The 18426-nt window shown below is 32.9% G+C and overlaps 1 protein-coding gene and 1 pseudogene across 1 annotated transcript; both read left to right on the top strand.

Annotated features, from left to right (window-relative positions):
- Nucleotides 1–1524: 1524 nt before the first annotated feature.
- LOC131859976 (cyclin-dependent kinase E-1-like) lies at nucleotides 1525–11344 on the top strand (annotated as a pseudogene).
- A 5412-nt stretch (nucleotides 11345–16756) lies between these two features.
- Nucleotides 16757–17558, top strand: LOC131068838 (uncharacterized). Its single transcript, XM_058004108.2, has 3 exons — nucleotides 16757–16832; nucleotides 16954–17059; nucleotides 17251–17558. The coding sequence occupies exons 1-3, from the start codon at nucleotides 16782–16784 to the stop codon at nucleotides 17382–17384; spliced, it is 291 nt and encodes a 96-aa protein (XP_057860091.2). The 5' UTR covers nucleotides 16757–16781; the 3' UTR covers nucleotides 17385–17558.
- Nucleotides 17559–18426: the final 868 nt, after the last annotated feature.

Here is an 18426-nt window from a genome sequence, read left to right as displayed (position 1 = left end):
TGATGCCAAGGCAATGTGGGACAAGCTCATATTTGTGTATGGTGGTGATGAACATGTTCAAAGAGAAAAAGTGGATAGTCTAAGAGGACAACTTGAATCTATGAGAATGAATGAAGGTGAGAACATAACCCAGTACAATACAAGGTTAAAGGAGATTGTCAATCAAATCAAAGGAGTAGGAGGAACCATTGAAGAGAAGGATGTCACAAGTAAGTTATTAAGAACCCTTCTATCTTCTTATGCAATCCAAGTCTCTGCAATCAATGAATTGAGGTTTGTACCCAATATGCCAGTTTCTTTGGATGCTACTATTTGTAAGCTACATGCATTTGAGTTAAGTAACTTTGATAACAGTGGGTCTTCAATAAATAAAGTTGAGTCTGCATTTAGTTCTTTTCATCTTGATGAATCTGATGATTAAAATGATAGAAAGTGAAGAAGTCATGTGTGTGTGTGTGGACTAGTATATAATAATATTTTCACATATTAAGTTTTATCAGCCCACTTTTCCCGCATACAGAAAGTATAAGTATTCTGAAGGGAATCATAGTGGAGCAAATGAAAGATTTCACAAAAACATGGAGGAGGTACACAAACTTAATGAAGAAATTAGAAAGCAAGAAGAGTTTGAAGCACTATTAGCCAAAAGGCTACCGAGAGGAAAACGGAAGTACAAAGGAAAGTTGCCTTTGAAATGTTTTAACTGTGATAGAATAGGACATATGGCTTCTAATTGTCCTAACAAAGAATCCAGTGAAAAGAGAGATTACTGAGATGATAGACAGAAAGATAATCATTACAGAGAACACCGAGACTTCAGAAGAAGAGATAAAAAGACACATCTAATAGCTGATGAGGAATCTAATGATGATAAATCAGATGAAACTGATACAGAGGAAGTTGTTTATGTGGCTATCAAAGATGGATCAGATGAAGAAAGGTATGAAGAAATTTTTTTAATATCTCACATAAATACTAATGATTCTTGGATCATAGATAGTGGATGCTCACATCACATGTTAGGTGATAAACACAAGTTTGTTATATTAGAAGATTATGATGGAGGTTATGTAAGATTTGGTAATGATGCACCATGTCCAGTGAAAGGTAAAGGATCTATAACACTTCTTGACAATGCTAAATGTGATGATGTTTATTGGGTTGAAGGTTTGAAATACAATTTGTTGAGTGTGGCACAGCTAAACAATACAAGATACCGAATAGAGTTTCAGAAAGGAATTTTCAAAGTTCATGACAAGCATGGAAAGTTAGCAGCTACCGGGACACAAACAAAAGGTAACACATTTCACCTTGACTCAACTTGGAATAAGTGTTTATATGCAAAGATAGATGATACATGGCTATGGCATAAAAGGTTTTGTCATGTAAATTTTGATAATCCAATCAAAATAAGAAAGAAGCACCGAGTAAGAGGTCTACTGAGTCTTGAAAAACTTGAGAATGCTATGTGTCGAGGATGCCAGATGGGTAAGAGGACAAGATCAAGCTTTACAAGTAAGTCCTACACTTCTAAAGGAATTTTAGATCTAGTGCATACTGATCTTTGTGGTCCTATGAACGTTCAAAGTTATTATGGTGATAAATATTTCATATTATTTGTGGATGATTACTCAAGGATGATGTCAGTAATGTTTTTAAAAGAAAAATCAGAAGCTTTTCAAATGTTTAAATGGTACAAGGCAAGAGTTGAAAATGAAATAGAAAGACTACTGAAATGTCTTAGATCTGATAGAGGAGGAGAATTCACTTCTGATGAATTTAACTTATATTGCAATGATCATGGTATAAAGAGGCAAGTATTTGCACCAAGAACACCCCAGCAAAATGGGATAACCGAGAGAAGAAACATATCAATTATGGATTGTGCAAGAACCTTGATGATAGAAAAGAAAGTACCACAAAAATTTTGGAGAGAAGCAATAAGCAATGTTGTTTACACCTTGAACCAAGTTCAACTGAAGAAAGGAATTATGAAGACACCATATGAGATCTGGTATGACAAGAAACCTAATGTAAGTTACTTTAAAATCTTTGGAAGTAGATGCTATGTTCACAAAGATGACAGAAATGGTAAGTTTGATCAGAAAAGTGAAGAAGAAACATTTCTTGGTTATTCTTCTAGAAGCAAAGCATTTAAATGTCTGATCAAATCATCTAACAAAATAGTAGAAAGTGCAAATGTGAAAATTGATGAATTTGCAAAAAGAAATGACGAAGGAAACTCCAAAGAACTAGAAGATTATGAAGAATTTGTATATGTTCAACCAAGAAGTCCTACCAAGAAAACTGCTGAAGGAAATGAAGAGAATATCCTATTACCGAGTGATGAAGAAGATCATACAAAACCTACCAGGCCTATATTAGCCAAATATGTCAGAAGACATCATGCATCAAGTCAGATTATAGGAAATAAGGATGATGCAGTGATGACAAGGAACAAACTGAGATAGAACACATGTCTAGTATATGAATTTGAACCAAGAATAGTGAAAGAGGCATTTAACAGTGAAGATTGGGTAAATGCTATGACATAAGAGATTGATCAAATAAAGAAGAATGACACATGGACTCTAATCCCAAGACCAAAGGACAAAAATGTGATTGCTACTAAGCGGATTTTCAGAAACAAGCTAAATGAAAAAGGTGAGGTCATTCGAAATAAAGCAAGACTAGTTTGTAAAGGTTATGCTCAAGAAGAAGGAATAGATTATGGTGAAACCTTTGCACCTATGGCCAGACTTGAAGGAGTAAGAACATTGTTGGCATATGTTGCTTTAAAAAATTTCAAGGTATATCAAATGGATGTCAAATCTGCATTTTTGAATGGTATACTAGAAGAAGAAGTTTACATTGAACAACCTGAAGGATTTGTTGAAGACAAGAGTAAAGATCAGATATGTAAATTGAACAAAGCTTTATATGGTCTGAAGCAAGCACTTAGAGCATGGTATGAAAGATTGCACTCTTATTTAATCAAGATTGGTTTTATAAGGACAAGTGAAAACAATAATATGTACATGAAGAGAGATGAGGACAATGGAATATTGATTTCAGCCATATTTGTTGATGACATTATATTTTGTGGAAATGTCTCTTTATGCAAGAACTTTGGAAATGAAATGTGCAAAGAATTTGAGATGTCATTAATCGGTGAAATAATGTATTTTGTAGGTCTATAGATACTGCAAATGAAAGATGAGATTTTCATTACTCAATCCAAGTACATAAAGGAAATCTTGAAGAAATTTGGAATGGAGGATTCAAAACCAGTAGGTACTCCTATGCCTACCAACTATAAACTATCAAAGAATGATGAATCTGCATCTGTTAATGAGACACTTTACTGATCTATGATTGCAAAGTTACAATATGTTGTTCATAGCAGGGTAGATATAGCACATGCAGTAGGTATTGTAGCAAGATTCTTTGCAGATCCTAAGGAAACTCATATGATAGCAATGAAGAGAATTTTTAGATACTTGAAAGGCATTGAGGATTATGGCTTAGTATATCAAACAGAAAATGACTTTGATTTAAAAGTTTATACTGATGCTGATCGGGCAGGCAACATTGATGACAAGAAAAGCACAAGTGGTGGAGCTTTCTTTTTAGGAGAAAGACTAGTAAGTTGGCTTAGCAAGAAACAAGGATGTATTTCACAGTCAACAATAGAAGCTGAATATGTTGCTGCAACATTGAATTGTACCAATATAGAATGGATCAAATAGCTATTGGAAGGCATAAATGAGAAAGTTACCGAGCTAGTAACTATATTCTGTGATAATACTAGTGCCATTAACATTTCATAGAATCCTGTAATGCACTCTAAGACAAAGCACATCTCTATCAAATATCATTATCTTAGAGAAGAAGTTCAAGAGAAGAAAGTGTCGTTCGAATATGTTAGCTCAAAGGAACAAATAGCAGATATTTTCACCAAGCCACTGCCAAGGGACACTTTTGAGTATCTCAGAAGCAAGTTAGGGGTCATACCCCTATCTTCTACTCACTGACCGAGTTCGGTGAAAGCATCAATTCGATGACTCTAAAGAATACCTTTTAGGAGTTGATGCTGATTTACACACTTTAGGAGGTTTCACTAAAGGTGTGTAGGAAACAAAAATAGGGAACAGAAATTGAAGACAAAATGCTCAAACCGATACTGAGTTGATACCGAACAACAAAGGAATTACTTCACATAGGAAGAAAATATGTATTAGTTTTCTTTTGGCATTGTTGTCAAAGGGGGAGAAGACTAATGTATGGGGGAGAAGACTAATGAAAGGGGGAGAGCATCACAACAATCTAAATTCAAATCATTTAGGTAAAATCAATTGGTTTTGCCATCAATGCCAAAGGGGGAGATTGTTGGCATTTCAATAAGGATATTGAGAAGGTTGTTGATGATTATGGATATAACTGATTAAGGATGTTTACTATCTTAACAATATTATTTTGTCATTGATGTCAAGAAATTGATTTTCTGAATTAGTATGATGTTGCCATATCTTAAGTATGTTTTGAAGAGAATTAAGATGTTGGTAAAAGACACAAAAAGAATGTGATGAATAAGGGGAGGAATAAGTTATTCAATGGGCAACTATTATCGAGCTAGACAATGATGAGATCATGATGTTTAGATTGTTTTGATATCCTACTTATGCTATTGTTTGTAAGCTTAATACTATACTATGTTACCGAGCAAGGAACCTAGTCGGTAAACCCTAAGGTTATTGTTATTGGTTAATAAAGGTAGAATGTCTACCAATTGAAGTTTAGTATTTACCGAGTTGCAACTGAGTAATAACAAAATGCATTGGATGAATACATGCATTATTTAATGATGGAAGCTGATGAGCTGGATATGATTAAATGATTAATGCAACGTGTATGAAGTTTGTCAAGGATCTATGGCATCGAAAGATCAGTAGAAAGATCTACAGCTCAAATTGAACTGCAATACCCTTGCACAAGTTCCAAGAAATGTATGCAAGTTCCAAGGCAAGGTAAAACATTTTCAGATCGAAAGGATACATTGAACCTAGTCAAGATTGAAGATCTGATGGCTATGATTGATCATGGGAAATGTGATCAAAAAGATTAAGCGGTTAGCAAATTGTTTATAAATAAGAAATTGTTGATAAACAATGTATGCAAGCAAGTGTAAGCACGGGGATGCTACATAGTGATTACGGAGCACAAAAGCTTGAAGACCTGTTTGAATAACAAAGTAGAGGAGCCCAGCAGAGGGACAAGATAAGTCCTATGACTAGATTGTATTGAGCAAATAAGAATTTTCTTTAGCATTTTAGATGCAAAGTTGCAGACATACTCATTACTGTTGTTTATTTGTAAGTGACAGAAAATCTCTTAACCGAGTGGACTTAATAGTCTTATTTGTAAATCCTCTACCAAGGTTACATTCTGATTGAGTGTTTGAAACTCTTTAACAAGGTAACCTCTAACAAGGTGAAGATCCTATCAGATCTAAGGGAAATCCGTTAACCGGGTCACATCTAGCAATGTGTTTGTAATCTTTTAACAGGATTTGCTTTTAACCGAGCATTCTCTAGAAGAGTATATTTCTTAGTGGGTCCAAAATCCCATAGTGGTTTTTCCCTCTTTGGGTTTCCACATTAATGGTTTTTGCTTAAGTTGTTGAAGTATAGATGCCAATAGCTACTCAAGATGAGAGGGGGGGGGGGGTGAATCAAACAAACTTAAACTTCCATAAATCAACAGATTCAACCTCAATAACTTATATTTCCCTATTTGGGTTTCCATGTTAAATCAGGTGTCTCATGTTTTGTTGTGTTATCCGTTTATAAGTTTACATGTTTAACAATTTTTGGTTAAGTTGCTGAAGTATAAGTTACCGAGGTTGAATCTTATGATTTATGGAAGTTTAAGTTTGTATGATTCACCCTCCCCCCCTCTCGTCTTGATTAGATATTGGGATCTATACTTTACATGAAGTATAAGAACTAACATGTTTGTCACTGCTCATCAGACAAACAGGGTCAGTTTTAGATAAATGACCGCAGTGACAAATCTATTTACCAACAAATTTTTGGTGATTCTGCTGGTAATCAAAATACTAGTGTTCTTTGTTCCTCAAAAATTGTAAGGTACATTCTTCAGAATGAAAGTTGGTGACTCTGTCCGAAAGATCGAACTTAGAACAATGGTTTGGTACAAAGGAAAGTTGGAAAGTGACAGTGAAAGTGACAGCGAAGACTATATATATCAAAAGAAGTAAGTTTTTGATGAGCCCTTACAAGATGAATTCTTGAAGAACTTCTATGGTGACATGCAGTTTTCTCCTAATAAGATTCATCCCTCCTTATGTCAAGTATTGCAAGATATTGAAGAAAAGCATGGAAAAGAGATTTGTTTTCTCGCTTCTGATCATTTAAATCAACAACAATCAAGAAAGATGAAGACAAAAGTGATCTTTCTCTAGTACGAGTTTCTCAAAAGAATCAAAGTATTGATAACCCTAAACAAGTCAACTTCTTGGAAAGTTTCTACAATGGAAAGAAACTTTATCATCGTAAAATTAATCCTTCTCTACTCCAGACTCTGCAAAAGATTGAGGAAAAAGATGGAAGAGAGAACTATTTTTTTGCTCATGATTGTATTGTTGAATCAACAATGGATAATAATGCTCATTCTCCTCCTCCTATTTCTCAACAAAATCAGATTCTCAATGATTCAAAACTGATCGAGTTTTTTATAAACTTCTATGGAAATAGACATCTTGATTCTGAAAAGGTGTGCCCTTCATTGCTTCAAAAGCTACAAAAGATTGAACAAAAAGATGAGAATGAGAATATTTTTCTCATTGATATAAATTCCCATGAGCAAAGTAATGAAGGAATCTCATTAGAATGTGCATACGTAGAAGAAGATGAAGTGACATCTACTTGTAAGGATACATGTCGAGAGAAAGATCTAAAAGTGAGTGAGATAGAGAAGGAAGAAGGAAGATTGCATTGAAAAATGTCGTGAGTATTATGAAGATTACCATAGCAAGGAAGAAGTCTTTCGTGAACCTAAAAACAAGGAGCTTGAAGGAGAAATAAATGATTTCAAGACTTCCATGTAGCCCGAGCTCCAAGAAAATGATGAATAGGAGAGGGATAAAGATGAATCCCCTATAGTCTTCATTCCAACTTGGTGTCTAAATTCTTTGGATGATGATTGTCTATGTGGTGAAGATATTCTCATTCATCCATCACTAATAGTTGAAGATAAAAACTTTTTCAAGGAAATCAAAGGTATGATACCTAGTGGACAACCTTGTATAGATATGACCAATGTAGAAGCAACCATAAGTAAAATTTTGCAGACATATCCTTTATCTTCAAAAATGGAGACTTTCACTGAATTTCTAGATCAACCCCGACCAAAATAAGATGAACCATCAAGAAGCCACTCTTTATCATACATACCACCTGAGTATGAAGTTTTCAAATTTCATGGAGAGTGTGGTGAAGAGGAATCAATGGGACAAGAGAACACAAAAAGTAATATAGATGTCTATGAGCAGGTTGAAAATGAAATCTATGTAGGTATGTCAACAAATGTCCCTATCTTGATGGAGTTACAATATATGCCTCATGAAGTATTCAAGGTTCAAAGAAATCCTCCTTTTGAATATTTGAATCAAGAAGACATCCTTATTCAAGAGGATATATTTAGGAATTGTACCAAAAATGCAGAGATAAATGAGGTAATGGATGATATAATGAAGGAAAGCAATGAAGTTAATTCTCATTATGTTTTTATTTTAGATTGTTGTTTGAAGGCTTCAAATGATGACTTCTTCTATTGTGAAACTGTGTACCTCAATCCTTTGTTTTCAGATGAGTGTATTTCTACAAGTGATTTTCAAGCTGATATTCAAGAATAGGATTCGATGGATGTGTCAACTCAAGTTTCTTCACATTACAGATTATATGAAGGTTTTCCAATTCATGGATTAATTTATTGCAAACCAGACTATCAGAGTGATCTCCATAAAGAGGATATAGGTATACTTGAGAATATTCCACAAATTGCCAATAATGTTCAAAGTGGTACCCAAATATTTCAAGGGAGCCTATAGATTTATGATGAGAGATGGTTGTTTGGTTCATTGCTCAAAGATATTTCTCATCTTATACATGTTGATCTTTCCAACTTGCTGAGATTACAGGTATGACATGGATGCATGCCACTTTTCCACAAAGGTTACTATTTCTCTCAGCCTGTGAATGGTTTTGTATGACAATCCTGGAGAAGTTTGAGGTGGACTTTGCCTACCATGTACATAATTTAGTTATAATTTTTGTTGTGTTCATCCTATTCCTAGTTTGTGTTTGGTTTCTCCAGCTATTCCCTATGTTGTTTCCTCTTTGACTATGTTGCCTAATGGATAATGCACTAGCCTACGAACCAAAGAATTTGGGTTCATTCTGCATCCTTTGGAGTCCTTGTCCCCAGTCAGAGCCATTTGTTAGCCTCATATTTGGCATACCTAAAATTTAAACTTCAAATCAATCTCAATGTCGAATGAATATCCAATAGGTGTTTATGCGTAAGCAGTCAACATTTGATCCAAAGTCGTTGTCGGTCAAAATATGAAAAATGGACGATTTTAGGAAATTACCAAGAATTTAGAGAAATCATTTGATAGATACGTCCTAAGCATCATTTTGTATCATGTGGCCAATTTTTGCTTGAACCCAATTCATAGTTTATCATATTTTAAACTTTCAAATTTTGATGTCCCTCGCCCAAAAATGATTAAAATCTCTCATCGTAGGTATTTTCATTTGGAATAAATGATGATGTTGGCTCTTTTCCCTACCATCAATGTGTGTTTTAATTTTTTTTTTAAATTCTAGAGCCTAACTTCTTACCATTTGTAAGATATGGCCATTTTTCCTAAGTTTGAACATTAAATTTAAAATATTTAAATTATATTTCAAAAGATAATTTAATAGTTGTGGTCATTTGAGGAGGTATAAGTTGTCTAAAGAATCATTTTCATTTCTCCTTTATTGTCCTCCGTGTTCTATGGTTTCTGAAATCGAGATCATAGTCTTTGTAAGAAAGGTTAAAGATGCTCCATTTTTGAGCATTTTTAACCTATATTTATAACCTCAAAAAGAAAAAAAGGTTAAGAATGTTCCAAAACGGAGCATCTCTAACCTTATTTCCTAACCTTGTGTGGGCCCTCTTTGTCAAGAAGGTTAGAAATACTCCATTTTGGAACATTCTTAACCTTCTCCATAAGAGTTAAAAGAAAATGTACAAATAAAATGCACTCTGATGGATTTTTTTAAGAAAAGACAAAATGAGTGACGATGCAAATCTGCAATGCAAATTTGTCTTCCTTCCATTTCATCCATACAAAGTCGTGAGCTTATAAACATGTTATGGACAGTTATCAAAGCTTAAAAAAAGACAAAGGGATTTTTTAAGGTGTTGTCATTGCAGCTGCTCTTGAGACATAAATGCAAACCATGGAAACATGGTAAAACAGTAAATGCATGGTAAAGTTGCAAATTGTTTGACAAAATAACATGCGGACATACATGGAGTTGAACCTATTGACAGGAATGCCTCAAAGAGATGCCATCTCATGACATGTCGTGTTGCTTCCCTCCTGCCTCGCATCAGCAATGCAAAGCCAAAGAACATGTTATAGATATCCATCAAGATGTAATTGTATGGAGATCTTTTGAGTTGTAATGCCTGCTAGGAACACATGCAAAATGTCGATGTACATGGACAGAACATAAAATGTTTACCAGGAATGTCTCAACTCGATATGGGGAGTTGACTCAGTTCAAACCATAATAATTGGAAAGAATCAATCGCCTTCATGTGTTACATCGGCTCGAGTTCAACTGCCTCTTCTCTTCCCCTCTCCCGGTCTTAAGAGTGGATTGGGCCATAGAGTTCCTGCATTACATACCACCACCCCTTTCCTACTATTGTTGGGTTTAATGGCAGTGTGGTTTCACCCCTCTCTGGCTCAGTCTTAAGAGTGCTTTCGAAGGGGTGCATTGGAGAATGCCTCGCGGGTTGGGTTTAATGTTGATCCGAGCGCTGGTCTACACCGGGTGAGACAGATGGAATTGCTTACGGATGAGATGTTTGACAGAATGATGTAGAACGTGACTAGGATAGACATAGCCAAGTGAACTGGTTGACAAATATGTCAAATTAATATTGCATCTCACGACATACACGTCATGGAAGCACAAACAATACACGTCATGGAAGCACAAACAATACATGTTGTGTTTGATAAATGCAGATTATGGAAGCATAGACGATGCATGTAATCTGTCTGACAAAATGCTTCAAAGAGACGTTGCCTTATGGAATGAAATTCACAGGTGTACGACCAAATTTCACCACCTTTACAAGCATCCTTTCAAATCGTGTCAAAATGGGATCTTTAATCGTGGTATGAATATTCATCAAAACATAAAAAGACAGAGCAATTTAGTCAGATGTTATAGTTGCAACTGCTCCGGCCGATATGTCTGTAAAATGTTAAAGCATAGACAATGATGTGAACTATCGGGCAAAAAGACTTAAAGAAATGTGGTATTATGGTTCACTATGATATTGCAGACATTTTGGAACAACTACTCAGTGAGTTATCTCATGAAAATGTTGTCAAATTTGTGAACGTGCACATAAACCATATGGACATGTCTCTTTACTTGGCATTTGACTATGTAGAATATGACGTTTATGAAATTATTCGGCATCATCAGGAGAACCTTAACCGTGGTATTTATCAATATACTGTTAAGTCCTTTCTTTGGCAGTTGTTGAATGGTTTGTACTATCTTCATAGTAATTGGATTGTACCTCGTGACCTTAAGCCATCTAATATCTTGGTTATGGGTGATGGTGACGAGCACGATGTAGTCAAAATTGCTGATTTTGGGCTTGCTAGGATATACCAGGCTCCCTTATAACCATTGTCTGACAATACGGGTGTTGTAACCATATGATATCGTACACCAAAGATACTTCTCAGTGCAAGGCATTACACTAGTGTTGTTGACATGTGGGTTGTAGGTTGTATTTTTGCAGAGCTGCTGACACTAAACCACGTTTTCAAGGTGTGGAGGTCAAAGTTGCACCAAATCCATTTCAGCTTGATCAACTTGACAAGATATTTAAGGTCTTAGGTCACCCAACACTAGAAAAGTGGCCAACACTGGTCAATCTACCACATTGGAATTCAGATAAGCAACATATTCAACTACATAAATATGAAAATACAGGTGTACATGATGTCGTATCATAAAGAGAATCATAAACGTCCGATGTAAAGGATAACTTTGATCATCAAGAGAGGACTTTATAGTGACAAATATGGAGCTTTGGAGAGCTTAGTGAAGATGAAGAAGTGGATCGAGTTAGTGGTTTGGTTTGAAATACTGAAAATATGATCTACTTAAATTCATTAAAAAAAAAAAATCAAAAAAATATCACATCTATATGGTATATCCTCAAATTAAAGTGATAGAAGCTAGAGCTCAAAAGTTAGACCTATCCTAAGAGAAGGAGAAGCATTTAAGAAATATGATATAACACTTAGCACATGTGAATTATTTTTTTGCTTCAAATGGAAAGATGTAAATTTTCTTTTTGAGAAAGCAAAGACGACTAATGCTCACTATCAGAAATATTTTCAAAAGGTGTCATGGAGTGAACAAGTAGCTTAGAAAAGAAAATTTGACATTTCATTGAAATTGGGGGTTTTAAAGTATCTTTGGGGTAAAAGTGACTTATGTCAAGTATTTGTAATAAAATTGGAAAATAAACTTCATTTGTGTAAAACTTGAGAAAATTCAAATTAATGAAGCTTATTTTTATTTTCTTAAATTTGCAGAGGTAGTTATCTCCAGGTAGTTAGCGGGTGGTTACTAGTTAGTTATCAAGGGAAAGCCTATAAATACAAGGCTATCTGTAATGTAAGAAAAAAAATTTACAAACAGGAAAGTCTCCTGAAATTCAAGGAGAACTTGTAATGACATTTTTATTTGCACTATGTATAGAAAGGATTTTGGACTTGTGTATCTGCAAAAGGATAATGAACAATACATCTTATTTCGTATGTTTTAAATGTATTCATGTGTTATCATTGCCAATTCCTCGTATGTCAAATTGGTACTCTTTTTATACATATGTGATTTGTACAATTGATGTGATGATACACAAGCAACCTTTGGTATCTGAGTTTGAATGTGTTGAAGTATCTTATCTCTGCATATGTTGATATTTGTCATTTTTCTTTACTATCAACTCATGGCTAAGCATATTATGATATAAACTCCCCTATGTAATTTGTTGCAAATGTTGATAAATCTCAGTCGATGTTTGTATGTCTATTGTTGGGGTTTCTACCTTTATTTCTTTTTAGTTTTATGTTTTCTCCTTTTTGTACTTTCAGGTTAAAAGTACACAAGAATCCTAAATACCCCTATCATATGAGGGAGACAGGGTCAGTTTCAAATAAACGACCGCAATGACAAATCTGTTTACCAACGAGACTTTAATCTTTAAGTAATTTGTGTCTAGTTTTAATAGTAATATTATTTTATTTATTTTTAATCTCTATTTGAAAATGATTTTTAAATAATTTGGTAGATTAAATAATATAAGTTAGATCTAGATAAAATTAAAGTAATATTACATTTTCTTACACACTATTAAAAACAATTTTTTTTTGTTTCAACATATTATGTTTAAAAAAAATGTCTGCGTGAAATTGGAAGTGGTTTATTATTTTACCTTGAAGAAAATAAATTATGTTTTATGAAGCCAATTTTAATTGTATTGATTATTCTGATTATATTAGTACATAATGTATATTCAATTTAAATTCAAATGTTTAATTGTAAATGATTATTTTTTTTAGTTAACAATTAGCTATATTAGAAATTAGAAAACATTTACAAAACTAGGATAGAAGTGATATATAGTGCTACTTTTTTGGGAGGTTATAAATTGACATGATTTGTATAGAAACATTTTTGTTCCTTGACCAATGTCAAACAATTCATATAGAAATGTTTTATTATTTTCCTATATATTTCATAGGTAATAGGGGAATTAGTTTTCTTCTCATTGACCATGCAATCCTTCAATTTGAATTATGTGTCCTATGTAACCTTATATAACTTATACATCTCCTTCAAGTTGTAAGATTGCCTATGAATTAGGATAGAAATAAATTCTTCCATCAACTTTTTGGAATCTACTTATTCTCACATGTTGTGTGATGTATGATTGATGACATCCGAAAAATGATGGCATCAGTTGGGAAAAGAAGTCCTTTAATAAATGTGTTGATTTTTCTTTAATTTTAGAAAATATTGGTAGTTGTGTTGTTTGTAGGAAGTGTAAATAGTGGGCATTACTTTTTGTGTTAGAGAAAAGTGTCCATGCCAAAAACTTTGATAATTATATAGGTCCTTAAATTGTTTAGTGTTGTGTGTTATACAAGTCACTACAAGATGGTTAGGATGGAAGTAAAAAGTCATGAATAAGATTAAATGCATTTGACCTTTATGAGAATATTAATTTATTTTTCATTTAGTGACTCAAAAGGCACTTTGCATATTAAATGTTTCAATCATGTGATTAACATGATTTTATCACCTAACTTTTACAAACTATTCTAAAATTGGAGAACTAGAATTGCTCCTTATTTCTTTGAAAACCTAGGCTATTAAAGGAATGTTGATGTTAGGCATCTTGCTACTCTGTATGACCATTAACATTGTATATTCTTTCTAATATTAAACTATAAGAAATGTGTTATTTCATACAATTATCTTTATTATTCATGTTATGTACAAATATTTTTGACTTATAGTGGGAGCTCCTTAGGATCACTTACCTCAGTTTTTGTGTGATGTGATCACTCTTCTCTTTTCTTTCAATATTCATAATAGAGTATGAGTTGACCACTCTTCAATATAAGATGATAAAATCCATTATAGAGATAATTGTATTCATAACTTTGTGTGAAGAAACACTATTTATTTTATGTTATGTAAACTCTAATTTTTTTTTTCCATTATATCTCTTTTAGTATGAATGCTTGAATAACTCTAGTTATAGATAGATATCCTTTTATAGTACGAAATAATAGTTAATAAATAAACATTCCTCTAAAAAAATCTAATAAAACATTCTAGACCTCTAGAAATTAGTCTCATGGACTACCTACCCCCTTTGTAAACTATGAGTAACTGCCCAATCGAAATGAGGATAGCAAGTATAAATAATACTAGTAACTACAATTTTTTTTTATAATGAAAAATATTTATAATGGAAGTTGAAATGGTTATTGAGATGGCTTTCAATTCTTTAACTACCCCTATTCACATTGATTTTTTAATCTAGGTGATTGGTCTCCTATGACTAACTCCAATCAAAACAAAGATAGAAAGTATAAATAATACTAATACCTACAAGTTTTGTTATAATGAAAAAAACTTAATAATGCAAGTTGAAATGGTTATTGAGATGGCTTTCAATTCTTTAACTACCCCTATTCACCTTGATTTTTTAATCTAGGTGATTGGTCTCAATTGTTGACACTTTTTTTTTAAGGCTTACATCACATATATATCAAATCCAATTTGGTTAATCTCGACCTAGGTCATGATTTTATAATGGCTTTGTAGGATTACCATATAGGTTCATAGGCATAGTTTCTATTTATTGTCCTAGTCTCTAAGGTCATACCTACCACGATCTTATTCCAAATAAACAAATTTGATTCCTAGATTTAGGCTAATCTCCAACAAAATTCTTCTTGAGATGCTTATTCAATATACTATGTAGTTGGATCATGCAACTATAATTTACATGCCCTTATGTTTACCATAAATTTAATTTCATATTTTATGGGATTTGGTTTGCTGAATAGTTAGAATATTTTTAGTTCTATTTTGAGTGATAGAGAGAATATTTTTATGGATTTTAGATATATTAAATAATAATAGCTTAGTAATTAAAGGATAGAAAAAATCTTATATAAACCCTCATTTTGTATGTAAGTTTGTCCTTCCTTAATAATATTTTTTTATTAATACTTCAAATTGAAATAATGTGTTAGATTACTTTTAGAATTACTTAGCACTCCAAATATACTTGTCTAATTTTAAAGCAAGCAATCTCTTATCTTCCAATATTTAGACAATTGGAACCATGTTATCAAATGATTTTAGACATAGAAAACGGAAGTGATAAGGGACCTCATCATTGCTTCTTTATTGTCAAAAATTATATTTTAGACAATTTTTAAATATCTATTACACTATAATTATTACATAAAACATAACTAGTATTTATTTATTTTTTATTACCTCATTAGCTAAGCCTCCAAATTCTTTTATATATATATATAGAATAGATATTCTCCTATCTTTGAGTTTTTGACCTTAAAAAAAAAATGAGTATGTCAACGTTTCTCGTACATTAAGTTCAAACCAAAGAACAAACAAGTCCACTAGATATAATATGTGTAAAGCCTTTCATCGAACTTCTATGTTTGTTGTTTAAAATCTTGCACTTAATAAACATAAGCAAAATTTTATGTTTAATTGACATAGAACGAGATCTAAGTTGGACTATTTATTGTTGGTTTTACCATTGATTCGCATATACTCAAGATACAAAACGATGTTCAAATGACGCCAAATCTAGTCCAACTGCTCATCTTCATCACCTTTCTAAAATCTCCAACCTATAAGTTTATACCACCATGATGAGCCATCCTCAAGAAAACTAGATCGATTCCTTTTCTACCAATATGTCAAAGCTGGCAAATGACATTTTTGCTTTGCAGAAGCTGTTCATGTTCATTCTTTCCCATTCGCTTACGCAACAAAAGTTCATGCACTCAAGGTATACAAATTATCTAGATAAATTATTAACGCCATTGGAGATTTATAAAATAGCCTAGCAGTAAATGTGCAGTCTTGAGTTTGAGTCCTAACAAATCTAGGCAAAATTTATCATAAGCCATTTTGTAAAAACTGTCACTCTTGATTTTTGAATTGATGGAGCTCTAGTTTTAAGAAAGAGGTGGTTCGATGAATAAAAATAATTTGTGCTGCAGATTATTTGGAATATTTAAAAAAAAAAAAAGAAGCCCCTGCCCGAGGTCTATAAATTTGAATTATTTTTACTTGTTTTTATTATATACATAAAGATATTATATTCATGAGATCACCAGCTTTCTTAAATTTCCCAACTTAAATTTTAAAGCTATACTACACTACAAAAATTCATGAGACCACAAGCTTTAAAATTTTCCTAAAAAATTTCATCATCTCCATCTCTACTGTTTAAGAAACCCCTCCATAAAACCCCATAATTTGGCATACTCCCTCCGACGCGTGTCAAGTCCAAATTTTATGTTGGATAGTGGAATACACGTGGCGCACTACTAGTGCGCAGACCCACAGGCCACGTGACACAGCCGCCCCGGAGAATTTTTCATAAGATTAACGAATTAAATTAGTGATTTTATCTTGCAGCAGCCAATTGAAATGCGCTTCCCACGTGGGGCGTCGAATAATATCAACCCTCTCCTTCTCCACTAGTCTTCCTGCTTACCGTCATTTTCATGCAGATTTCGTCTATAAAGCTGTTTTCTTTATGCCACAATTCAACCAAAGAATTAAATTTGCAGAAGCTTTAGATCTGTAAGAGACCTTAATATGCAGGCGCCTGTAGATTCCTCTTCATCATCGTCTTCATATATTCATTTGGTAAACCATTGAAACCATCTTTTACTTTTGGATTATAGACATTGTTTGAAATTATTCAGTAAAGTATAGAAAAACTCTTTTGGGTTGTTTTATTTTGTTGTGGGTATTTGTATTTGTGCAGGTTCAGCACTTGATTGAGAAGTGTTTGCTGTTTAACATGGATCAACAGGAATGTTCAGAGACACTTTCTAAGCACGCCAATATTCAACCCACCATAACTATTACAGGTATAATGTGATTATTTTTTTAAGGTTTTGTATTATTTTGTGAGTAATTAGTCTCCGTTTGATTGAGTGAATTGAATTGAAGCTTATATTGATTGATCTATTCTGTTTACTTATGATGTGACTTCAACAATCAGCGTTGTTCATAGGGTGACTTGATTAGGGTTCTCAGTTTGTTGTTTGATTGATTGTAGTGTGGAATGAATTGGAAAAGGAGAACAAAGAGTTCTTCACAAGGTATAAGGTAAAGAGAAGAGAAAATCCAAGCCAAGGACTGAAGCAGATGATAGATGATATAACAGCTAGATTTTACAAACAAACTCTTTAAAACATGGTTATAAACTGTTTGTGGATAATTTTCTAGTGTGCATATCTATTGTATAAGGTAACTGAACTGGCAAAAGCAGATCTTGTGTCATACAATTTGATTTATGAGATCAAATTGCAGAATATCTCATCATTATGTGGTTTTCGGTGTATTCATTCCATATAATGTGCACCAGTGTCCACATACAAGTATAGATTTATTAAAATTCTAAATTATCTTGTTTGTAGTGATGGGCCTTGAATGAATAGCTTGGTGAAAATAGTCTTTCATGTTTGTGATGGATCCATCAAAGATGGGAAAATTTAAGGCAGTAATGCACAGAACAAAATTTTTTGTTCAACTGATTATTATTATAATAGCATCTAACATAAGATTGGTTCATTCAAAAGCACTATTTTTTTCTATACAACCTATTCGAGAAGCATCCAACAAAAGTTTACAGTGCACACAAATTAAAATATTCTTTAAGCCATCCAAAGCGGCGTAATCAGCAGAGAGTCAATGGTAAATAGGAAAGTAAAAATTTCTTCATATTTTTCCAATATTTAATTATCTGACCATTATTTTAATAAACAAAAGCAACTTTTAAAATGAACTTTCGAGAATTTGAGTGAACTGTCTCTTGTTTTTTATCTTGCTAGATTCCATTGTGTGAATGACTTTGTTATCAATATTTGAGATTGTATTCCATGATCTACCATCAGAATAGTAGAGAGCATAAGGAAATTAAAATGGTTTTTATTGTCGACCTAAACAGACTAAAAATAAAGAGAAAGGTGAAGGGAGAGAGAGGTGAGGGAGCATATGGTAGAAGTTTACACAAGTGACAAGTGGCAAAAAATAGAAAATTAAAATAATCATAAACAAAGAGATAATATACTAATATTTAATGAAAAACATATAAACAATAAATTAACATATATGCAAAAGGTAATAGCTTCATATAATACAAACAAGGAGTGCAAGAAAGCAAAGAAATATTAAATTCTGGAGAAAATAGAAAACAAAAATATTTAAGAAGGAAGAGAAATTGATAGGAACT

The sequence above is a fragment of the Cryptomeria japonica genome, chromosome 11, assembly GCF_030272615.1.
Source record: "Cryptomeria japonica chromosome 11, Sugi_1.0, whole genome shotgun sequence".
Classification (NCBI taxonomy): domain Eukaryota; kingdom Viridiplantae; phylum Streptophyta; class Pinopsida; order Cupressales; family Cupressaceae; genus Cryptomeria; species Cryptomeria japonica.
Note: the sequence above shows the minus strand (reverse complement) of the source record. Positions and strands in the feature narration are given on the sequence as shown.